This window comes from Haliotis rufescens, unplaced genomic scaffold (genome assembly GCF_023055435.1).
Source record: "Haliotis rufescens isolate VD_foot unplaced genomic scaffold, xgHalRufe1.0.p SCAF_8, whole genome shotgun sequence".
In the NCBI taxonomy this organism is placed as follows: domain Eukaryota; kingdom Metazoa; phylum Mollusca; class Gastropoda; order Lepetellida; family Haliotidae; genus Haliotis; species Haliotis rufescens.
The window spans coordinates 33,213,971-33,237,603 of NW_025964372.1; the positions used below are offsets into that span (position 1 = coordinate 33,213,971).

Consider the following 23,633-nt stretch of genomic DNA (forward strand, 5'->3'; position numbering starts at 1 on the left):
TTACATTTTGTTATCCTCATGTTGTCCAGGAAAGCCACAACAGTCACCAAGTAGAATATGTGAGATTTATTTCAACATATACAGGGAATTGTAAGTGATGCTGTGTCGTCGGTATGTAGAAGTGACAGGACGGATCAAGTATACAGATACGGTTCTGGGGATCAGAACGAAATAATTACAAACATGAATTCATTAAAACAAGGGCAAACATCATAAACTGATTTCCTTGAAAATATATCAGATCTACAGAACAGACACTTCCTACAACTTCATTAAACTGGTTACATATTTATACTGCAGTTGAACAGACATTAGTAACATTCTTGACACGTGGACTAAGACAAACACTTTTTATAGTATATCTATCCTAACAATAAATATCTTAATAACTTTCACATGTATATATAGCTTTAGGTACAGGTAAAAAGAGAACTATGCATTTCGTTTGAAGACATTTTGATATTATTCAGTGATAGAAACTAACTGTTTTAGTCCACTATTCCTTAGAATGATAACATATAGCAAACCCCTTAATAATGGCAAATTTCTACAAGTCCTTATGATACCTTAACTATTGGCCAGTTTGGCAAGGACTATAGGACTAGTGCCAATTTCTAACGCTGTTATTTGGCAATAAAATAAACAATTAACATTACAAAATTTCAGTGAAACATTTTTGCTGAACACAGCAGTAATTTATTTAATAACTTCTAGCAACTTTTCAATTTCTAATCATCATTCAAAAGTGGCTTCCACAGGAGATTCCTCTTGGGTGAGATATCTCTACAAGGAAATTGCATAACAATGCTTTGTGAACCACTGTGATGGCATCAGTCAGCATGACATCACACTCAAATGACATCAGTAATCTCTCTGCCACTGATGCTGGCCAGCTGTACTGTTTACTCACAAGCCATAGAGGTGAGATTCTCCATGTGTTCTCTTATCAGTTTCCATTCCTCATCTTTAGGGAGTCCATTAATATGGTGAAATAATAGGATTTCAACTGGAAACGGGACTTGTGTAGAATTGTGACATGAACAAAATAAATTTCTAACAGCACAGGACAATTATTACCTGGACATCTTCAACATTGTGTACTGTCCTACACCTAACATTTCTTGCAAACAACTTGCTCCTCGTCCACAATGAGTATTAAATAACAGAGTCATTAGTATTAATCTTGCTCCACAAGAGAGGATCTGTGTCATGCTGTGGCAGCCTCAACAACAGACTACTAAAAAATTGATAAGTTCAAAACAGTGCTCAGTGTCTTATCTAGGGGCTTGATTCCTACACACATCAACAGTATGCAGAGGGGATACGAGCCATACTACTCCAGCAGATTTAACTGACACAAAGTTCATAAACTTGAGACATCTATTTAAAACAAAGGTTGAAAAACCTGTATTACATGTAAAAAGAGAGTACTCTACAGTTCATTTTCATACCTTGCAACACGCCCTCCTTGTGTCCAGCTGACAAGATACTATTACCCAGGCAGTATGGCACTGAATCGATGCCTGGTGACAGATCCCTCCTTAGGAGGGTCCTAATGGCTTTAACGGATTTAACAGGGATAAGAATTCTTTTAAATCTGATGGCTTCCCCCATAAACACCCCCAAATTATGGACCACGTTCAATTGTAAAGAAGTTTCAGCTGAAAAGGTAAATATCCATTCTCATCCCCGTGATGAGTAAAAGACAACTCAAACACATCAGATATCCTAGAGATTCAAAAGAACACAGGCTGAAATAATGCTTTGTATTGAATATAAATGTCTGCTCATCATCATAACTGAATGTTTTAAACTGTGCTGTTGTTGAGATGGCATCAGTTGAAGCTGGTTGGTAAAATGCAAATTCCATGAAAAACAACCCTGAAAGACTATTGCTGTGTTCAGCCATTTACTGTCCAAAAATGATTTCAAAACCAATTCACGTCCATTTTTATAATTGCTACTCCCTTTTACCTGTAGGGTCTAAATCTGGTAGGTATGAACTATAACGCCCATCCACGTCAACAGGAACAAGGTGAGCTACACACAATACAGCAGAACATTAAGGCCTATGTTGGTCTAAGTGTTGGGTTAAAATGTCCCAGTCTCAATAATAAATATGGATGCCAGGATTTCAACACATTGCAGCCCTCATGAGGACTAGGCTATCTAACAGTGTTAAAAAATAAAAGAGTGTCACAGGTCTTTCAGATTATCTTAATCCGAGGTACCTATTAGGGTTATGATAAGGAGCCTTGACTTCAATCCATCATTGAACACTGCTTAACATTGCTGATATTGTCAGGAAAGAGAAATGTGCCCAGTTGTCTCCCTTGATGGATCATCAGGTGAGGATCTATATTATACTATGCAGACATGTGACCTAATCCCCTTCCCTGGGATTCCACAAGGGCGACGTGGCATCCAATGGATCTAATCGGATTCCCCTGCCGGGAGTGATGGATGGACAGACAGCTGTTGGACACAACTAGTATGTTGGACGGGAACAGCTGGGAGATGCCAGCCAACCGGTGAGTTAGCGAGTGTGAGAACAGTAAGAGCACTTCAACATGAAGAACATGGACGGATACGAACACAAAGCAGGAATGATATGGGTCAGCTGGACTGTTTCCATGGCAACCAGTATCACAAATGATAAAATTACTAAAAGAAAAAGAAGATCTGATAACATTCACGCAATGCACCATCACCTTGCACACACCAGTAGCTCCTATTCAAAGACTGAAGTACAATGTGAATTTATTGACCAACTCTGTGACAATAGGCACTGATCTAAAGCGGGTGCTTTCTGGTAGTTCAAGGAATGATAGAATCAAATTGCAGAGATGAATAAAATGATGCTCAAATTTGTTTCTGCAACAAACATTATTTACACTGTACGTAGAACCTGCCCCATATTATGCACAGATCATGTATGATAACTATCCTTCCTTCCTGTTATCAAGTATAAAACACCCCACCCATTTAGCAGCATCAGCATCTGATATTAGGATGTAACAATAAATATGTATCAGATATACAAATACCCATCACTTAAACGGAATGAACGGTAACATGTAACTGATAGTTGAAACTTTGCAAGTAGAGACTGAAATTGGTCCATATGAGTTTGACATAAAGGTACAATATTTCAACAACCATCTGCTTTGGAGAATGTAAATGACTCATCCATTCTTTAAACCCTCTGCCGAAAATAGTCCTCCCTTTAGAATGCCAAAGCATTGAATCGACTTCACTGAGGTCATCTGCACATTCAGTAATACACTGTGTGCAATCTCACAAGAAAAGCATGTTCATAAACTAACGTGATATTTAACCGTCTTATAGTCATATAAAAAAAGTAAAATATTTTTCTAAAATGCTTATTTATGAGTGAGCGGACGACGGCTTGGACGGTTATGTCTATCGATGATACACTGCAATTATAAAAAGCCCTGTCATAGAAGAATCAGCTACAGTCCATGATAACAATTTGATTTTCTTGCAATTTGATATTCATCTTGCCATGTGTTTTATGACCTTGACATGTCATTGCCAGGGTAACTTAAGATGACTAAAGATGGAAAGACTCCCCCCTCCCCTCAGTTGACCCCAACTGTGTACAGAATAATGTATGATTGTCCTAGATGACAGCTGTCTTCATTTCTTCTTCACCGTCTTCATCACCCACTCCATCCCATCCTGAAACACCAAAACAGACATCAGATATCTGGTGTAACGTATATATGGTGTATATCTGTGTGTATCTGTTATATATATATATATATTTGTTTGTTTGTTGTTTAATGCTGCACGGAGCAATATTCCAGCTATATGATCGTGGTTTGTAAATAATCGAGTCTGGACCAGACAATCCAGTGATTGACATCATGAGCATCGATCCACACAATTGGGGTTCAATGACATGCATCAATCAAGTCAGAGAGCCTGACCACCGGATCCCGTTTGTCGCCTCTCATGACAAGCATCATTGTATATATGTCAAATAGAATGTGTATCATTCTATCCATGGAATGTATCACAGTGTATCATTGCCTTTCTGTCATCATGGTTATATAACTAATGTGGATCATTGTATATTGCCTTGGTTTGGAGACGAGTTTGAATCATAGAGAATTTCATATTTTTTTCTTCTGAATATCATTTGAATATGGGCCATATCTTATGCGTATTATTTAAACATACAGTTATCTGTATTGTTTATGATTGTACATGTCCACAGAACTATGACTACTCCCATACCTTAACCCCTTCCCCCGTGACTGCTGAGCAGGCCTGGAGCTGCCACTTCCTGTCTCGTACTACTTCGAGACGCAGTCCTTCGGCGATGTCACTAACCGAGGTGGCAGTCACCAGATCTTGTTTGTTGGCGAACACGATAAGGGGGACACCGGCGAGCTTCTCTTCTTCCAATAGCTCCTTCAGTTCCTGGAATTGTCACCCATATGTTTCTAGCACATTCATCAGGGATATGTAAACATCAAGTTTGTCACTTATTTTTGTCTTCTATGTTGTCAATGAGCATGATGAGTGTGATTAGAGACTATGTAAACTTTAAAACATCAAATGTTATCAAATATGTTAATCAAATTTATAGTGTTGTAGGTCAGAAAACAGTACCAGGCTAATTCTAGACTAGTCATGGGACTTTTAACTTCCCTAAAGATTTGAATGGTAATCAAACTTCCACAACTGTGTTCATAGATATCATAGATGATGAAATCTTCTCCTTCAGTCATAGGAAAACTTAATCATCCCAGGATGTATTCCAGGACAAAGTTCTTTAAATCACATGACATATTTTGCTGACCGTAAAAATCGAAAATTCAGAAGGAAAATAATCAAAAGATAAGGAAGGGTTTTTTACACCAACGACAGCAAAGATCGCTTTGACAATAAAAATGACAATGATATTATATATTTATAATATTTATTAGACCCAAAACAGGCCAAATCAAACCTTAAGATGATTACAAAAGTCCTGCATAATGCTTTCTGATTTTACTCAACCTACTGCCAAAATGTTTCACAAGTAAATTCTGTAGGATGTGGAACTGGCGATCAGGTTAACCGGGGGGAAAAAAACCAGGAAAGACCAAGGTGGACTTGTCAGTAGGACACGCTGGTCGAAACTGACTCTAGCAACATCAAGTGTGTGGAGTTTGCTGACTCTAGCCACTATGGCAAGGGCCAGGAGGAAGCAGGTCTTGATGGTGAGGTCCTCAAAGGAGGTTCATAGGGCGCTTGACGTAAGTCCCATACACTGATACTGAGGTCCCAAGCTGGATGACGGAACTTCTTCTGGTCGTCCCAAATGATGAAGACGATGGTGAAGAGTTCTGGCACTGAGGCCAGGCAGGTACCTCGGGCAATCTTCAAATAGGGAGTTGAGGGCCACGAGGTAAGTAGCAATGGTGGCACCAGCAAGGTGACATTTCTGCTACAGAAACAGCACAAAGTCAGCCACCTGGGCAACAGTAGCATCAACCTGAGTGATGTGGCGGGGTGTGCAAAAGGCGTGAAATGACCCCCATTTGTCATTGTCAAATGGAAGTCCGGGATATAGCCTCCACTGTAAAAGCCGAGAAACCCTCCGCCCATCTGGAGCACTGGTGACAAGCCAGATGTGAAGATTGTTGACATCTGGCATCTTCCCGAGGCAAGTGAGTTAACTGACTATAAAAGTCCTGTTTCCACCCTTGCCGAACTAGGCTGGTATTAATGAGTTATATTTTGGCTGGACTAATGAGTCTATGCATAGTCCAATCAAAATCGCGCACCGAAATCGAAATCCAGTTCGTAAAGTGTCATGTAGATTTCGGTCGACTGCAGGATTTGCAAAGCATGTGCACCACTAACTCATTGTCAACAGATATTTTCTAAATCTTTTCATGCTTTTAATCAAGGTGCTCACGTGATTTGATGCACTTTGCGATGTAAGATTCGTTTTATCACAATATAGATCTTGATTATCAATCAGATCGTCTTGACTGGGCGCCACCGTTTTGTTTGAAGCAAATGCAAGTGATACGAGAGGTTGAATCTGATTGGTCAATAGGAGAGGCATAGAAAGGACATAACTCGTAATAGCCACTGGTGGCGCTACGATCGAGCCAAGGAATTCCAGCCTAGTTCGGCAAGGGTGGAAACTGGACTTTTAAAGTCAGTTAACTCTCTTGCCTCGGGAAGATAGACATCTGGGGAGGGATGAGGCTGTCTGGTGTGTGGGTTGAGGAGGAGGTTCGACCAAGACGGTAACTGCAAGACTGGGTTCTCCAGCGAGCATGGAGGAGACTGGGATTCCACACTCTGCCTGACTAAGCACAACCAAAGGCAGTCTCTGATGCCTGGTCTGGGCCACATTACGAACGACTTGAGGAAGGAAAACCATATGCGCTTTGGCCTACCCAGGATATGGGAAGGCTATCTCTCTCTCCCAGGCTGTTGGGTCTGAAACTGGGGAGACATACACTGTTAGTTGTTGAATGCTCCCTGTGGCAAACAGATCGATGTTGGGAGTGCCAAGCTGGTGCACAAGAAATGGAAAGCCTCTGGATGAAGCATCCACTCTGTGAGTTATGGGTCTGCTCTAGCAGAGATGCTGACTAGGTTGATCCCTGCTTGTTGATGTAGAAGACCACGGAGGGAGACTCATGGAGGAAAGATCCTGTGCAGAGGTCAGAAGACCCAGAAGAGTCAGCCACTGACAGAGATTGAGGGGTTGACACAGGGCTCGCTGGACCTCGGACTGAATGGCTTTGATTCTGGCTAAAGGAACCTCGATCAGCTTACGGTACGGAAGCTAAAGCACTATGTAGCATCAGGTAAGGTAAAACGGAAGTTCTAGCATATCAAGATAACAGCTGTATGAACATTTAGACCAAAAAACACAATGTCTCTTACCAGTGATGTTTCATCAAATCGCTTCTTGTCTGAGCTGTCAATCACATATATCTGCAATTGAAAACAATAAACAATCTAAACTTGACAAACTGGCATACACCAAGGAATGATACCACAATCTGCATACACAAACAGTGTAAGTTAGATGTAAATGTTGATGTATGTCCATAGCTTCATTTATATTATCGCGACCATGCAGTAGTGTTATTAGGTTCTTAATATTGTTGTCTTTCTGCCAGTTTATTTTCTTTCCATAGGCTGGAAGGCTTATTCTCCATGTAGAATTCACTTCAAATCACAACATTCCTGTTATAACTTCATCCATCCCAATCTCAGTTGCATGCTACCTCGTTTTGGGGGATTTATAGTCCTTTCAATATCAGTATTAACCTGGAATGGACTACAGGTCCCTACAAGTAGTGGTAGGAAGCCACAGCAAGGATGGTCCGGGTCCACGACCCCAGGACTTACACATTCCCGGGATAATCCTGGGTTCATGATCCAGGACGAATAACATATCCCACGAGACTGTCCAGGTCCACGACCCAGGGCAACACGTCTCGATGCATTGGGTCCTACTACTGCTTCCTGGTTTGTGACCTCTGCACGGTTCACGACAACTGAATTACTATGCAACAGAGTCATCTCCCTAGCACTAATGTATTTCCTGTTAATAAATATTTATATGTATTATCCTCTTGTGTTGTTGCAGCAAAAACGCTGCTTTGAACAGTATTCCAGTTTTATAATGGCATGTCAGCTTAATTTGGTAAAGCTCGAACTGATGCTGGTTTCAGATGTTTATCACTTTGGTGGGTATGGTGCTGACAAACCGAGAAACACAACTGAACCAGGATTCAAACCCACAATCATATAACTTAGGATCCATGTCCTCAATACCTTTCAACCACAGACAATAGCTAGACAAAAGCTCACCAATATATCTGTGTTCTCGAAGTAATTCCTCCAGTATGGCCTGATCTTCCTCTGCCCTCCGATGTCCCACACGTTCAGCTTGCAACCACCCGACTGCACAGACTTGATGTTGAATCCCTGCCAGAAAGAGTAGATATGAACTGATGTCTGTGTGTTAACTCATTTTCAGCAATTAAGTTGATATATGTATGAGTAAAGTGCAAGTGATTCAATGGCATTTATTGGTTGGTCAAGAAATTATTTTTGCAATTGTCATGTTCGTATATCCATGAAATGGACAAAAATAGGCTACTCTTTGTTGTTTAACGCCGCACTCAGAAATATTGCAGCCTGTAAATACTGGTCATCATTTCTTGACCAGAAAACCCAGATACTGACAGCATGAGTATTGACCTCCTACCATCAGCATGATCAGAGTATGGCAGCATGAAAAACAGCAAGTCACAGGGCCTGTATTCAGTCAGTTCTTGAGACACACACAATTACACATATATCATATAATATGACATACATCATGTATATTTGAGGTTTGTTTGTTGTTTAATGCCACACTCACAATATTCCAGCTATATGACAGTCTGAACCAGACAATCCAGTGATTTGAGGTACCTGCGTTGGTGTTGTATGGGATACATCTTCAGATGCCAGTTTCTTCAATAGAGTTGTCTTGCCAGCATTATCCAGTCCCAATAACAGGATTCTTAGTTCCTTGTCGGCAGTTGACTTCAGCTTTCTCAACAGTGCAAGTAGACCCTGCAGGAAGCACACATGCATCTGTTAGCATTTTGGATGTTTATATTTGTACATACATTTGTATGGTCGAACACATCTAGGAATTCATGCTGTCAGCATGGTCACTTCTTTTGGCATTAAAACAATCAAACGTCACAATGGCTAGGCAAGTAAGTTAATCACTCATTTTGGTACTATCACATCAATGATATGATCATGATGATGATAGAGATGTTTCTTGTCCTTGCATGAATAGTCAACACACACAACAACTATTCCACATATTTCTTACATGACCATGATGACAGTCAGCACTACCACAGTAAAATATATCACTATGACCTGTCAATATGGTGTATATCTGAGTAATAAAAACAGTTTTGGTTAACAAAGAGGATTTATGAAACTACTTTTATGCTAAATTTAAAAAAAACAACTAAAAATAGTGAAGTTTTGTAATAAACTTTACTGGCTAGCGACCAGTTATCAATGAGGACCAATTATCAGCAACTCCCAGTTACAGCACACAGCATCTCATTTAATTTTGCTCAATTTCATTAGAAGAGAGGAATATTTATCCAAAAAATGAAAAAACAATCCATATAATTACCTTGCTCAAATACAACTTTAGAAGTGACATGCAGGTGGTGTCACATGACTAAATTATGTGTACAGAAAAATCCAATAACACGATGATGCACGTTCAGTTCTGTCATTGCTTACTATCTGTCTGTCACTTCTTCCCCAAAATTCAATTCTTAAACCTATTCGAGCTATTTTTCCAAAAAAACATAACCCTATATGCATTTGATCACGTGGCATGTGCTGTTTAGATGATGGCGATAACTGATACAGTTGGTAGACGAGAAATTTCTATTGCCACTGTTTTCCCTGTCGTCGCATTATAACAGAAATCTCAAGATTTTTTCCACTGACAGAAATATACACATTTGCTCATAGTTTCACACAAATCAAAGTTATTTGCACAGTTAACTTTGTACATGGAAAATTTCAGAAATAATATGAAAGAAATGTGATAACTGGTCCATGACCAGTACATATTCCGAACAGAATAGATCAAAGATATTTTAGAATAGAAACTTGGCAGGTAGCAAGGTAAAGAAATGAAACTGTAATTGCTTTGAACACACAATTGTGTGCAATCTTTGGACATTAACATGATTAATGAAAAGAGTAAATACGTTTGTAGAAGCTATTTGTCCAAAGGCAAACGTTTAGCATAGCAACTGATCTAATCACATAGTCTCCCAGCTGAAATATTGAAAATTAGTGGTTGTCACTGACGTATTGTATTCCGATTTGAGACTACTAAAGCAGTAATGATTAATCATAATGTAGAGATTATATTATTGAAAAGATGTCAGTGATTATTTGGACCAGTTATTTTCTTCAAAGAACATAGGCAGGTATGATTCAATAAGCTACATAGATCGCCTCTATTATCATAAACTGGCATGCCAGGTGAACATCTTCACATTAACAGGTAAAATGTCCCTCAAAACGTTTAACTAAGGAAACAATATACATGTACACATAAACAATATGTAGGTATACTTCTACTGTTTCAATAAATGCAAATACGAAAAAAAAAATATGTAAATACTAATGTATTAAATCGAAAAATCCTTACCATTTTCGATGGTTTATCTTTGTTCGGGGTAACTACGTGTGACGTCAGGACTTTCTGCGTATTCCTTTTTTCGGCCTTTCCATTAGCAAGAGTTTGGGAAGGGGGATAACTCTCATCTTTGAAGTGAAACGTGAGTGCAGCCAGTAAAATAATAACACTGTCCCTCTTTAACTTAGTTAATGAATTACAACGGCAAACACAACAGAAAAAATTTCACCTGTTTGCAAACGTTTATCACATTATTTACTTAGCTGTTTACAATACACGATGCTATATGCGTTTAGCCTAATCATGGTCTAATGAACATGTGCACTGACGATGTCTCGCTCTTGTGTATATGAAAACATACTTTGCAGATTTTAACTGGATACAGCAGACAGGTGTAGATCTTTATATATAAGTGCATAGAACTTAAGTTAGGTGGTGTCACGATGTCTTCAGTAATATAACAGTAACTAGTACGTGTGGTTCGTGACAGCTATAGAGATTCCGTGAAGGACACAGAGCCAGAGGCCTAGAGGTGACAGTATATTTATTTAGGTATCTCTAAGGGTGGGTCTCAGATCAGTTCTGTACACCATTGTAAACAGGAGTGAAGCAGGGCGTGGAGTCATCCTACAGATGACATCCTTACCTTGTCAGCTTGCTGACGGGGTTAACCTCTTTGGTCATGTGGACAAGGCATCCGACCTCTGCTCAGAAGGTCCGTAGTTTGAACCCCATCACGGGACTCGGAAATTTTATGGCCGCTACATTGGCGCCCAACGTGGGGCTGAGCACGTTCATATTAAATTTGAGCAAAATAAGCCTTAGTACCCTACTATGCGGCCCGGGACGTGCCTTCTGTATGTAGCAGGGCGTGGAGTCATCCTACAGATGACATCCTTACCTTTACCTCAGCTTGCTGACGGGGTTAACCTCTTTGGTCATGTTGACAAGGCCTCCGACCTCGGATCCAAAGGTCCGTGGTTCGAATCCCATCACTGGACTGAAGGAGCATAAAATATTTTGGTATCATTTCCAACAATTTGAGTGGCAGATAAGGGAAGCATATATTTCATAATGCAGCTTTCCAATCAGTCCATTATCAAGGACAATGAAGGATATTTAAAGTGTTCTAATTATTATTCCCACAAGTTGTAATGATAAATGTCCTTGCGAAGACGATGTGAGGTATGAGAAGGTTAACCGTCACATGACCATCTCATCCTTGTCTTTGCAGGATCAGACTCTGCCATGTTGGGGAGAATTGACCTGGATGCTCCACGATGGAATCAGGGGACATTCCTCGGACGACTTAAGTACTTCTTCTGGGTCACTGACCCACGACTGACCATGCTCCCAACACGCCAGTTTCATGAGGCCAAGACTCTACTAGAGCAGTACAGGTGAGGCTTGTATCATGTGTACCCGTATGAAAGCACGCCTCAACCTGTATTCCAGATTTTTTAGCATACCTTGTTTTGGGATCACTGCAGATATCACTGGGACAAAGTTTGTTTGTTTGCTTGTTTGTGGTTTAACGCTGGGCTTAGAAATATTCAAGCTATATGACTGTGGTCTATAAATAATCATGTCTGGAAAAGATAGCCCAGTGATTGTGATCATGAGCTTCGATCTTCGCAATTGGGTTTTCATGACATGCATCAACCAAGTTTGCAAGTATGACCACCAGATCCTGTTTGTCACCTCTAAGACAAGCATGGGTTGCTGAAGACCAATTGTAACCCGGATCTTAACGGGTGTGGTACATTGTCAGTATACCACAGGTCTTGGTCCAGCTGTCCAATCATCCTTCCTTTACAAGGAACGTATTGCTCTTTATCTCCTAATCTGCGGACTTTGTATATCATTGTTACAAAACATTTTCCAGGCTACAAAAGTTGTTTTTTTATTTTGGATGAATAAACATTTTCAACATGGTTGTCGCAACAGAAAAGTTTAGAAAAGAAATTCTGTTCTTGTTATCCAAGATGAGGGCACCACAATTTTTTGAGAGAGTTGCCTCCCTTATCTGTGTCAGCATTCGCTGGGCTTGGGTTCAAATCCCAAATTGACCAATATCATGAGGCTGGGTTTGTCATGCTCTTAGGTCAATGGTGGCCTTTAGACATGCCTGGAACCAGTGAACATGGGTTCTAGTCTTAGATTCAACCTGATTCTGATTCTAGGTTTGTCAGCACCAAACCCAAGCTGAGAGTTTTCAACAAAATGGTAGACGTTTGAGACCTGCATCACTCCTGGCTTTCCTGCCACATTAAAAATACTGTCAAAAGAGGTATTAAAGGGCATGTGAAGTCACTATAGCAACTATGCTACACACGTAACAGATGCTATATTTGGAATAACACTTTCTTAGTAAAGTACAGATTCTCGTACTTTTTTTTATACTTGGCATTGTGTATTCATATGCTACACACATTCAACAATGTATGCAATGTGATTATTTTGGTTGGATTAACAGTAATAACTGGAACAGTATACCGTATTTGACGTAATAAGTGCCCAAGGCAATATTTGCTAATATATTGGCTAGTGAAAATCCCAGTTAGCACCCCTTCCGATTGATCAATGTACACAAGACTTATTTATTCGTGTATAATATGTGTGTTATATGCATCCTTAATTATGGGAAATTAAATTCTGGAAAAAAATATCTGTCGTATATATATAAACATTTCAGGCTGTCAGCATAAACCACGAAATTTACGATCTTTCAACTCTGTTGTTTTTAACCAAAATAATATTCTATTTCTAATTTTGAGTGTGCCCTGGGCACTTATTATGTTGAATACTGTATGTATAATGGCTAAGAATCACAAGATAGATAAAAGTGGCAAACATTGATCAGCCAAGGAAAACAGTTGTCACCTCTACACTGGCAGCTTTACGCCATATCCTCAAATACTTTTTGAGGGGAAGCCGATTACGGAGCGTGTGATTTCAGCACTTTCACTTGGACATTTAAATACTATTTACAAAATTATGAATTTTGCTCTCAACGAAATTGACTAGATGTACCTAGGAAATAGTGATATTCACAACAAAATCACAATCATTCTTTTTCATTTTACTTGCCCTTTAAAACCATCTCACTCATTCACTAATTATAGAATTGTCTGGGTCTGTTAATAGCAGATTGTCTATTGTATAGCTAGGGAGTTCTGTGATGTATCACTCCACAATTCTCGCCAGCTCACTTCAATGTTGTCTGTAGGCGGGGTGAGGAACCACCCAACACATCCCCCACCAGCGTCCGCCAAGCCCAGCAGCTGTATCTCTCTGCCTTCCACCCCGACTCCGGGGACCTGCAGAACGTGATTGGTCGGATGTCCTTCCAAGTCCCGGGTGGCATGATCCTCATCGGAGCCATGATAACCTTCTACAAGTAGGTGGGATATACACTGGTAACATTCTACAAGTAGGTGGGATATACACCGGTAACATTGTACAAGTAGGTGGGATATACACCGGTAACATTGTACAAGTAGGTGGGATATACACTGGTAACATTGTACAAGTAGGTGGGATATACACTGGTAACATTCAACAAGTAGGTGGGATATATACTGGTAACATTCTACAAGTAGGTGGGATATACACTGGTAACATTCTACAAGTAGGTGGGATATATACTGGTAACATTCTACAAGTAGCATGAGTAGGTGGGATATACACTGGTAACATTCTACAAGTAGGTGGGATATACACTGGTAACATTCTACAAGTAGGTGGGATATACACTGGTAACATTCTACAAGTAGGTGGGATATACATGGTAACATTCTACAAGTAGGTGGGATATACACTGGTAACATTCTACAAGTAGGTGGGATATACACTGGTAACATTCTACAAGTAGCATGAGTAGGTGGGATATATACTGGTAACATTCTACAAGTAGGTGGGATATACACTGGCAGCATTCTACAAGTAGGTGGGATATACACCGGTAACATTGTACAAGTAGGTGGGATATACACCGGTAACATTCTACAAGTAGGTGGGATATACACCGGTAACATTGTACAAGTAGGTGGGATATACACCAGTAACATTGTACAAGTAGGTGGGATATACACTGGTAACATTGTACAAGTAGGTGGGATATACACTGGTAACATTCTACAAGTAGGTGGGATATACACCGGTAACATTGTACAAGTAGGTGGGATATACACTGGTAACATTCTACAAGTAGGTGGGATATACACCGGTAACATTGTACAAGTAGGTGGGATATACACTGGTAACATTCTACAAGTAGGTGGGATATACACTAGTAACATTGTACAAGTAGGTGGGATATACACCGGTAACATTCTACAAGTAGGTGGGATATACACTGGTAACATTGTACAAGTAGGTGGGATATACACTGGTAACATTCTACAAGTAGGTGGGATATACACCGGTAACATTGTACAAGTAGGTGGGATATACACTGGTAACATTCTACAAGTAGGTGGGATATACACCGGTAACATTGTACAAGTAGGTGGGATATACACTGGTAACATTCTACAAGTAGGTGGGATATACACCGGTAACATTGTACAAGTAGGTGGGATATACACTGGTAACATTCTACAAGTAGGTGGGATATACACCGGTAACATTGTACAAGTAGGTGGGATATACACCGGTAACATTCTACAAGTAGGTGGGATATACACTGGTAACATTCTACAAGTAGGTGGGATATATACCGGTAACATTCTACAAGTAGGTGGGATATACACCGGTAACATTCTACAAGTAGGTGGGATATACACCGGTAACATTGTACAAGTAGGTGGGATATACACTGGTAACATTCTACAAGTAGGTGGGATATACACTGGTAACATTCTACAAGTAGGTGGGATATACACTGGTAACATTCTACAAGTAGGTGGGATATACACCGGTAACATTCTACAAGTAGGTGGGATATACACTGGTAACATTCTACAAGTAGGTGGGATATACACTGGTAACATTCTACAAGTAGCATGAGTAGGTGGGATATACACTGGTAACATTCTACAAGTAGGTGGGATATACACTGGTAACATTGTACAAGTAGGTGGGATATACACCGGTAACATTCTACAAGTAGGTGGGATATACACTGGTTACATTCTACAAGTAGGTGGGATATACACCGGTAACATTGTACAAGTAGGTGGGATATACACTAGTAACATTCTACAAGTAGGTGGGATATACACCGGTAACATTCTACAAGTAGGTGGGATATACACTGGTAACATTCTACAAGTAGGTGGGATATACACTGGTAACATTCTACAAGTAGGTGGTATATACACTGGTAACATTGTACAAGTAGGTGGGATATACACAGGTAACATTCTACAAGTAGGTGGGATATACACTGATAACATTCTACAAGTAGGTGGGATATACACCGGTAATATTCTACAAGTAGGAGGGATATACACTGGTAACATTCTACAAGTAGGTGGGATATACACTGGTAACATTCTACAAGTAGGTGGGCTATACACTGGTAACATTCTACAAGTAGGTGGGATATACACTGGTAACATTCTACAAGTAGGTGGGCTATACACTGGTAACATTCTACAAGTAGGTGGGATATACACTGGTAACATTCTACAAGTAGGTGGGATATACACTGGTATTATTCTACAAGTAGGTGGGATATACACTGGTAACATTCTACAAGTAGGTGGGATATACACTGGTAACATTCTACAAGTAGGTGGGATATACACTGGTAACATTCTACAAGTAGGTGGGATATACACTGGTATTATTCTACAAGTAGGTGGGATATACACTGGTAACATTGTACAAGTAGGTGGGTACACACTGGTAACATTCTACGAGTAGATAACTTCCTATCATTCTTGTCCAGGTCAAACACTGCAGTGGTATTTTGGCAGTGGGCCAACCAGTCCTTCAATGCCCTTGTCAACTACACCAACCGCAACGCCTCGTTCTAATCGTGACAGATTAATCACTCGTGTGTAGATTTTTCGGTAACAACCGAACACAGTGGTTAATCCTTTTTCTCCCATAACAATATGCCATAAAAAGTCGAGCTCGTAGTTGAAGATTTCCCGTGTTTAGTAACCACTTGGGATTCCCCCCAGCCTCGTTTTCGAATATGCTCAGTAAGACAACTGTACCATAAACAGGTAAAAAGGATCTAGCGAAGACAACTCACACGAATTTTCCGTGACAGGCAAGCCACTTGTTAGCATTCATGTTATGTTTTTTGTTAACTATTAAAAGCTGATGGGGGTAACGTTTTGAGAATTAGTAATGTGATTTGATATTTGTTAATGGTTTTGGATTTCTCGGCCCATAACTTTATTTGCATTCGTCTCGCCGTGACTATCATTCTCAATGCGCAACACTAAATAGGCCCACATTTTTAGTGTTTGTAAATACGTTATTCATTTATTTGTTCGCTAGAAACAAATGTTATAAACCCAATTAAGAGGAAATTAAATATTTTCTTATATATTGTGAACTATTGTTAACGAAAAACAAGTGCCCAAAGGAACTGTGAGCAGGATTGATCAGGCAAGATTCTATGATTACCAACTCAGGCAACTGATCAGCTGATTACGTCTTCTCAAATCCTTCAATCGATTGTAATATTTTTGGACGAATTTACCTCTTTAATACTAGTTTTACAGTGAATAATTTAATGTGTAAAATGATGAATATTTCATGTAATCTTTTTTAAAATTATTTTTGTTCCTGAACATTGTGAGCCCATGTGTTTTTATGATATAAAAAAAACTTTTTCAGTGGACAGTTTTTCTTTTGAACATAATATTGAACATCATGACACCAAATGTTACAAAATGAGTCATCTAATTTCCCCATATTTGTGAATGACAAGAAACAATGTGAATTTGACAAGCACAATAATTTTTTGTGTGTGAAACATAATTACATAGGGTAGTATGTAAACAATAAATTATCATTTCAGTAGTTCTACAAATATTGGCATTTTAATACCCTTGTAATTTTACATTGTAATTTTACTGCAACAGTTACCTCCAAACTTTATTCTTTTGTTATTTTATCAGATTAGAAGTTAAGACTTACTGATAAGCTAATTTAAAATTAACATGTTCTTAAAAATTGTTTTTATCTTCATGAAAACAAGACATAATAATAAATATGTATTTTAGTGACCTGTTCATATGTGATTTTTTTTGGCAAAAAGTATTAAAATTTAAATTAGATATGCTATTGTAAAGAAATGGGGTTTATGGTAAAATGTAATAAGAGGACCTCTTGTTGGTCATTTCTTCATCACCCATAAATTTCAGTTTTTCTTTACTTACCATGTTCTGAAAATTTACACATTAGAATAATTTAAGGTCTCTGATTAAAATAGCGACACAACTTTCCACTCCCAGGCAGCCAATTAGATTATGTGAAAAAAATAAACCACTGTAAACCTTGTAATAGGAGAATAATAAATAAAAATACATTTCTTATTTTGTCATATGACCAGTTTATCATCCCAAGAAATGCTAAATAATTATCATTAAAATTAAGCTAGCTATGCATATTGGGACTCTTTATCTGCTATGATAATATAACAATTGCATTTCTAAAGAAGTGGGTTTTTTCAGTAATCATGGAAATAATAAATCTTTGGTTTAAAGAATATACTTGAGACAAACCTAATTCTACATGTCTTAATACTCTGTATTGTCTGTAAATTCTGAAAATAATTGACTGTGATATTGAGTTTCTACCTAAAACTAATAATAAGAAATTAATTTTGAGATTATTTCATCCTATCTAAAATACACAATATATTTTAAGATGCATAAATGTACATCATTGTTGAAAAAAAAAGAATATTGCTTTTAAAAAAAATACTTGAAAAGGTTGATTGGTGCCCACCATCTTTATCTTCATCATTTTGTCTGCTCCCTATAATAAATCAAAATAGTTAAGAAAAAATATAAATACATATATTACTTTCTGGAGTTTTAGATTTAGGTATGACTTAATATATTCAAGTTTTAACAGGGTAATGATCTTTTTTCATAATGAGTTTCTTAATTGTCCTGAGATAGTATGTTTAAATAATTGAAGTCTTCATGTTTAAAAAATACCAAATAATTATAGGCCAAAATACATTAATTATATTGATCTGGGTAAACTCCACCTGTTGAAAGGGGAAACAACTGCTGTGGTTGAAAAACATCTTGGTCGTGAGATGTACGGTCCGTCCGGCAAAGATTGATCGTTTCCTGCATTAAAATTGAGTATTGCTCTAGATCCAAATTATCTGAGTGTTTATTTTCTTAAAATATGAAATTTAAGTCTCAATTATTTTAATAGATCTAGATCAACACTTTGTTGTAACCTGGCCGAAATTTATGTGGTTGACAGTTGTTGTTTTTTAAAAATACCCAACAATATGGTTTGTTTCACTATTTCATCGGTATTTTTACATGAATTAATTAACTGTTTCATGAGCTTTGTTATTAGCCTTGAAAACGCCCAGTAAAGAATGTACCGAAGTTGCTCCCCTGGTCCCGTGATATCGATGCGGTATCTCGCTTCGGTTACCGTTTTCTCATTCTGCAACTGAATCTGGTACATTGGGAAGCCGAAATTCTCTGATATATCTCCACATATCACACCCCTTTTTCCCCCACAAACTGTCTCTCCGTCATCAACTTTCGGCAATGGAAACATTGTCACTACGGTAATGTTTTGCCAGCTGGGGATTTCCTGTACTAGACGACCTCGGGTATCCCCGATCCGAAAATAGTGCCGTCAATTATTTTTAGCCAGCCAATCAAAACACGATGACACAACTCTCCACTCTCAGCCAGCCAATCAGATTGGGTGAAAAAAAATAAACCACTGCGAATAAACCACTGCTGGCGATTGAAGATCAAGCCCTGTTATGGGAGAAACACTGGTAACATTGTACAAGTAGGTGGGTACACACTGGTAACATTCTACAAGTAGGTGGGATATACACTGGTAACATTGTACAAGTAGGTGGGATATACACTGGTAACATTGTACAAGTAGGTGGGTACACACTGGTAACATTCTACAAGTAGGTGGGATATACACTGGTAACATTGTACAAGTAGGTGGGATATACACTGGTAACATTGTACAAGTAGGTGGGTACACACTGGTAACATTCTACGAGTAGATAACTTCCTATCATTCTTGTCCAGGTCAAACACTGCAGTGGTATTTTGGCAGTGGGCCAACCAGTCCTTCAACGCCCTTGTCAACTACACCAACCGCAACGCTGCATCAGACATCTCCACGAAGTGAGTGAACCATGTTCCCTTTTATCTTTTTACTGGAGGTTGAGTCTGTGGGTCTTCAATACCCATGCTTGCCGTAAAAAGGCGACTATGCTTGTCATAAGAGGCGACTAACAGGATCAGGTTGATGGTTGATGCATGTCATTGTTTCCAACTGTGTTGATCAATGTTCATGATGTCAATCAATGGATTGTCTGGTGCAAACTCAATTATTTACAGACCGCCATCATATGCTGAAATATTGCTGAGTGTGGCGTTATATAATAAATGAATAAATAAATAAATAAATAAAATGAATGAATGAATGAATGAATGAATGAATGAATGAATGAATGAATGAATGAATGGATGGATGGATGGATGGATGGATGGATGGATGGATGGATGGGTGGACGGAAGGGCGGACGGACGGACGGACGAACGAACGAATAAATAAATATACACTTGATATGATGTTGGAAGCACAGTGTTTTTTGACACTAGGGTCTAATACTGGCACATAATATAAGGATAAATCTATCGTGAACATATTTAGTGATGAAAATCATAAAATACCTTATGCCATTTGTCTGTAGAAGAATCATTGCAATTTCATCTGTATTGGAGATCAAGTATACAGTGTTGTGGCATGTTTCAGACGTATGGCTGTAGCGTATGTCAGCGCCACATCGTGTGCTCTCGTCACTGCCCTCGGACTCAAGCATGTACTAGCCAAGGTCAGATTCAACAACATTCTTATCTCGTAACCATTACCATCTGGTCCTGTCTGTCTGGCCCAAACCTCAAGCTTCCCTTTCCAGTCTGTCTCTCCCATCAGTCCCACATCATATTGATTCTGTGACAGAACACCTCTTGGGATTCTGGGTTAGAATAGGTCCCCAGCAACCTAAACTTGTTGTACGAGGATCAAACTTGATCATTGGTTCAGCCTGGTGACTTGTTGATTACAGGTCATTGTACCCAGGTGGCGGTAGGGTAGCCTAGTGGTTAAAGCGTTCGCTCGTCACAGTGAAGACCCGGATTCAATTCCCGACATGGGTACAATGTGTGAAGCCCATTTCTGGTGTCCCCCGCCGTGATATTGCTGGAATATTGCTAAAAGCGGCATAACACCAAACTCACTCACTCATCGTACCCCGTCAGCTTGAGATGATGCTCATGATATCAATCACAGGATTGTCTGGTCCATATTTTATTATTCACTAAATGGACTTGGAATATTGCTGACTGCAGCTTTAAACAACAAATAAATAAAAAAAAAGTGAGGAACTTTGCAACAGTTCACACCTTTCTTTTTCCCTTTTTTTTTTCCTTTTTTTAAAGTCATTTTGAAGGATTGATATCATGTACATTTGTCCACCAGCATTGTCAGTGTAAACCTGTACTGTAGATCATCCCGTTTGTGTATATGTTGTATGTATAGCGAGGACGCCCGAACACCTTATGCGGGACACGTATCATTCCCTACACCGCTGAACATGTTGTCTACCATTGAAAATCTGTGTTAGAATTCGTCTCCAGGTTTTCAGGCGACTAATGGGACCTGGTGGCCTGGCCTGCTGACTTTGTCATCTGATCCCAATAGCGTTGATTGATGCTGATGATGTCAATCACTGGATTGTCTGTCCAGAGTCAGTTATTTACAGACCGCCATCATGTAGCTGGAGTATTGCTGAGTGTGGTGTTAACAAACCAACAAAACATGTTGTCCGTGTTGCAGAGAGCGGCGCCGCTGGTGCAGAGGTTTGTTCCCTACGCTGCTGTGGCTGCTGCCAACATGGTCAACATCCCCCTCATGAGGCAGAGGTGTGTGATATGTGTCTGCTCCTGTCTGTTTCACGTCTGCCTCTGTTTCTTTTTGCTGAACTTGTGTCTGTGTCTGCTGCTGAAGCTGTCTACAGGGAGGGTGGGGTAGCCTAGTGGTTTAAGCGTACGCACATCATGCCGAAGACCCGGGTTCCCACATGGGTACAATGTGTGAAGCCCATTTCTGGTGTCCCCCCGCTGTGATATCACTGGAATATTGCTAAAAGTGGCGTATAACCATACTCACGCACTGAATATATATTTACTTACTACTACTGAAGCTGTCTACTTCTGTGTCTTTGCTGAAACTTTGTCTGTTTCTGTGTCTTTGCTGAAACTGTGTCTGTTTCTGTGTCTTTGCTGAAGCTGTGTCTGTTTCTGTCTTTGCTGAAGCTGTGTCTGTTTCTGTGTCTTTGCTGAAACTGTGTCTGTTTCTTTGTCTTTGCTGAAGCTGTGTCTGTTTCTGTGTCTTTGCTGAAGCTGTGTCTGTTTCTGTGTCTTTGCTGAAACTGTGTCTGTTTCTGTCTTTGCTGAAGCTGTGTCTGTTTCTGTGTCTTTGCTGAAACTGTGTCTGTTTCTTTGTCTTTGCTGAAGCTGTGTCTGTTTCTGTGTCTTTGCTGAAACTGTGTCTGTTTCTGTGTCTTTGCTGAAGCTGTGTCTGTTTCTGTGTCTTTGCTGAAGCTGTGTCTGTTTCTGTGTCTTTGCTGAAGCTGTCTGTTTCTGTGTCTTTGCTGAAGCTGTGTCTGTTTCTGTGTCTTTGCTGAAACTGTGTCTGTTTCTGTCTTTGCTGAAACTGTGTCTGTTTCTGTGTCTTTGCTGAAACTGTGTCTGTTTCTTTGTCTTTGCTGAAGCTGTGACTGATTCTGTGTCTTTGCTGTAGCTGTGTCTGTTTCTGTGTCTTTGCTGAAGCTGTGTCTGTTTCTGTGTCTTTGCTGAAACTGTGTCTGTTTCTGTGTCTTTGCTGAAACTGTGTCTGTTTCTGTGTCTTTGCTGAAGCTGTGTCTGTTTCTGTGTCTTTGCTGAAGCTGTGTCTGTTTCTGTGTCTTTGCTGAAACTGTGTCTGTTTCTGTGTCTTTGCTGAAACTGTGTCTGTTTCTGTGTCTTTGCTGAAACTGTGTCTGTTTCTGTGTCTTTGCTGAAGCCGGTCTGTTTCTGTGTCTTTGCTGAAACTGTGTCTGTTTCTGTGTCTTTGCTGAAACTGTGTCTGTTTTTGTCTTTGCTGAAGCTGTGTCTGTTTCTGTGTCTTTGCTGAAACTGTGTCTGTTTCTTTGTCTTTGCTGAAACTGTGTCTGTTTCTGTGTCTTTGCTGAAGCTGTGTCTGTTTCTGTGTCTTTGCTGAAGCTGTGTCTGTTTCTGTGTCTTTGCTGAAACTGTGTCTGTTTCTGTGTCTTTGCTGAAACTGTGTCTGTTTTTGTCTTTGCTGAAGCTGTCTGTTTCTGTGTCTTTGCTGAAACTGTGTCTGTTTCTTTGTCTTTGCTGAAACTGTCTGTTTCTGTGTCTTAGCTGAAATTTTGCTATGTCTTCGCCGTAACTCTATCTGCTTCTGAAACTCGTGTAAGTGTCTGTGTCTTTGCTGAAACTGTGTCTGCTTCTGCTTCTGAATTTATTCTGTGTCTTCTTCTGAAGCTGTCTGATTCTGTGTCTTTGCTGAAACTCTATCTGCTTCTGAAACTCTTGTTAGTTTCTGTGTCTTTGCTGAAACTGTGTCTGCTTCTGCTTTGAATTTATTCTGTGTCTTCTTCTGAAGCTGTCTACTTCTGTGTCTTTGCTGAAACTGTGTCTGTTTCTGTGTCTTTGCTGAAACTGTGTCTGGTTCTGTGTCTTTGCTGAAGCTGTGTCTGGTTCTGTGTCTTTGCTGAAGCTGTGTCTGTTTGTGTGTCTTTACTGAAACTGTCTGTTTGTGTGTCTTTGCTGAAACTGTGTCTGTTTCTTTGTCTTTGCTGTGTCTGTTTCTGTGTCTTTGCTGTAGCTGTCTCTTTTTATGTGTCTTTGCTGTAGCTGTGTCTGTTTCTGTGTCTTTGCTGTAGCTGTGTCTGTTTCTGTGTCTTTGCTGAAACTTTGCTGTGTCTTCGTTGAAACTCTATCTGCTTCTGAAACTCTTGTAAGTTTCTGTGTCTTTGCTGAAGCTGTGTCTGCTTCTGCACTGAACTTATTCTGAGTCTTCTTCTGAAGCTGTCTGATTCTGTGTCTTTGCTGAAACTCTATCTGCTTGTGAACATATTCTTTGTCTTCTTCTGAAGCTGTCTGATTCTGTGTCTTTGGTGAAACTGTGTCTGCTT

At 39.5% G+C, this 23,633-nt stretch overlaps 2 protein-coding genes across 3 annotated transcripts in view; one reads left to right on the forward strand and one right to left on the reverse strand.

Moving 5' to 3' along the window:
• Positions 1-51: 51 nt before the first annotated feature.
• On the reverse strand, positions 52-10,332 carry LOC124114402 (ADP-ribosylation factor-like protein 3). Its single transcript, XM_046474953.2, has 6 exons — positions 10,244-10,332; positions 8,470-8,613; positions 7,861-7,977; positions 6,925-6,975; positions 4,264-4,449; positions 52-3,702 (listed from the first exon to the last, which is right to left on the reverse strand). The coding sequence occupies exons 1-6, from the start codon at positions 10,244-10,246 to the stop codon at positions 3,661-3,663; spliced, it is 543 nt and encodes a 180-aa protein (XP_046330909.2). The 5' UTR covers positions 10,247-10,332; the 3' UTR covers positions 52-3,660.
• Positions 10,324-23,633, forward strand: part of LOC124114399 (sideroflexin-2-like) — a 22,005-nt gene continuing 8,695 nt past the window's right edge. The window contains exons 1-6 of one of the 2 annotated variants that reach the window (XM_046474951.2): positions 10,324-10,373; positions 11,466-11,631; positions 13,461-13,631; positions 19,453-19,551; positions 20,186-20,264; positions 21,269-21,354. In XM_046474951.2, coding sequence (XP_046330907.2) covers positions 11,480-11,631; positions 13,461-13,631; positions 19,453-19,551; positions 20,186-20,264; positions 21,269-21,354 — 587 coding nt within the window. In that variant the 5' untranslated portion in view covers positions 10,324-10,373; positions 11,466-11,479. The other variant, XM_046474950.2, reaches the window with a different exon arrangement.

Bases quoted from the DNA above. Each gene is read 5' to 3' on its own strand.
- LOC124114402 (XM_046474953.2), bottom strand. The intron at 4,450-6,924 runs GTAAGAGACATT...TGACAATTCCAG, and splicing joins GATTTGATGAAACATCACTG to GAACTGAAGGAGCTATTGGA. The intron at 3,703-4,263 runs GTATGGGAGTAG...TTGGTGTTTCAG, and splicing joins TCACGGGGGAAGGGGTTAAG to GATGGGATGGAGTGGGTGAT.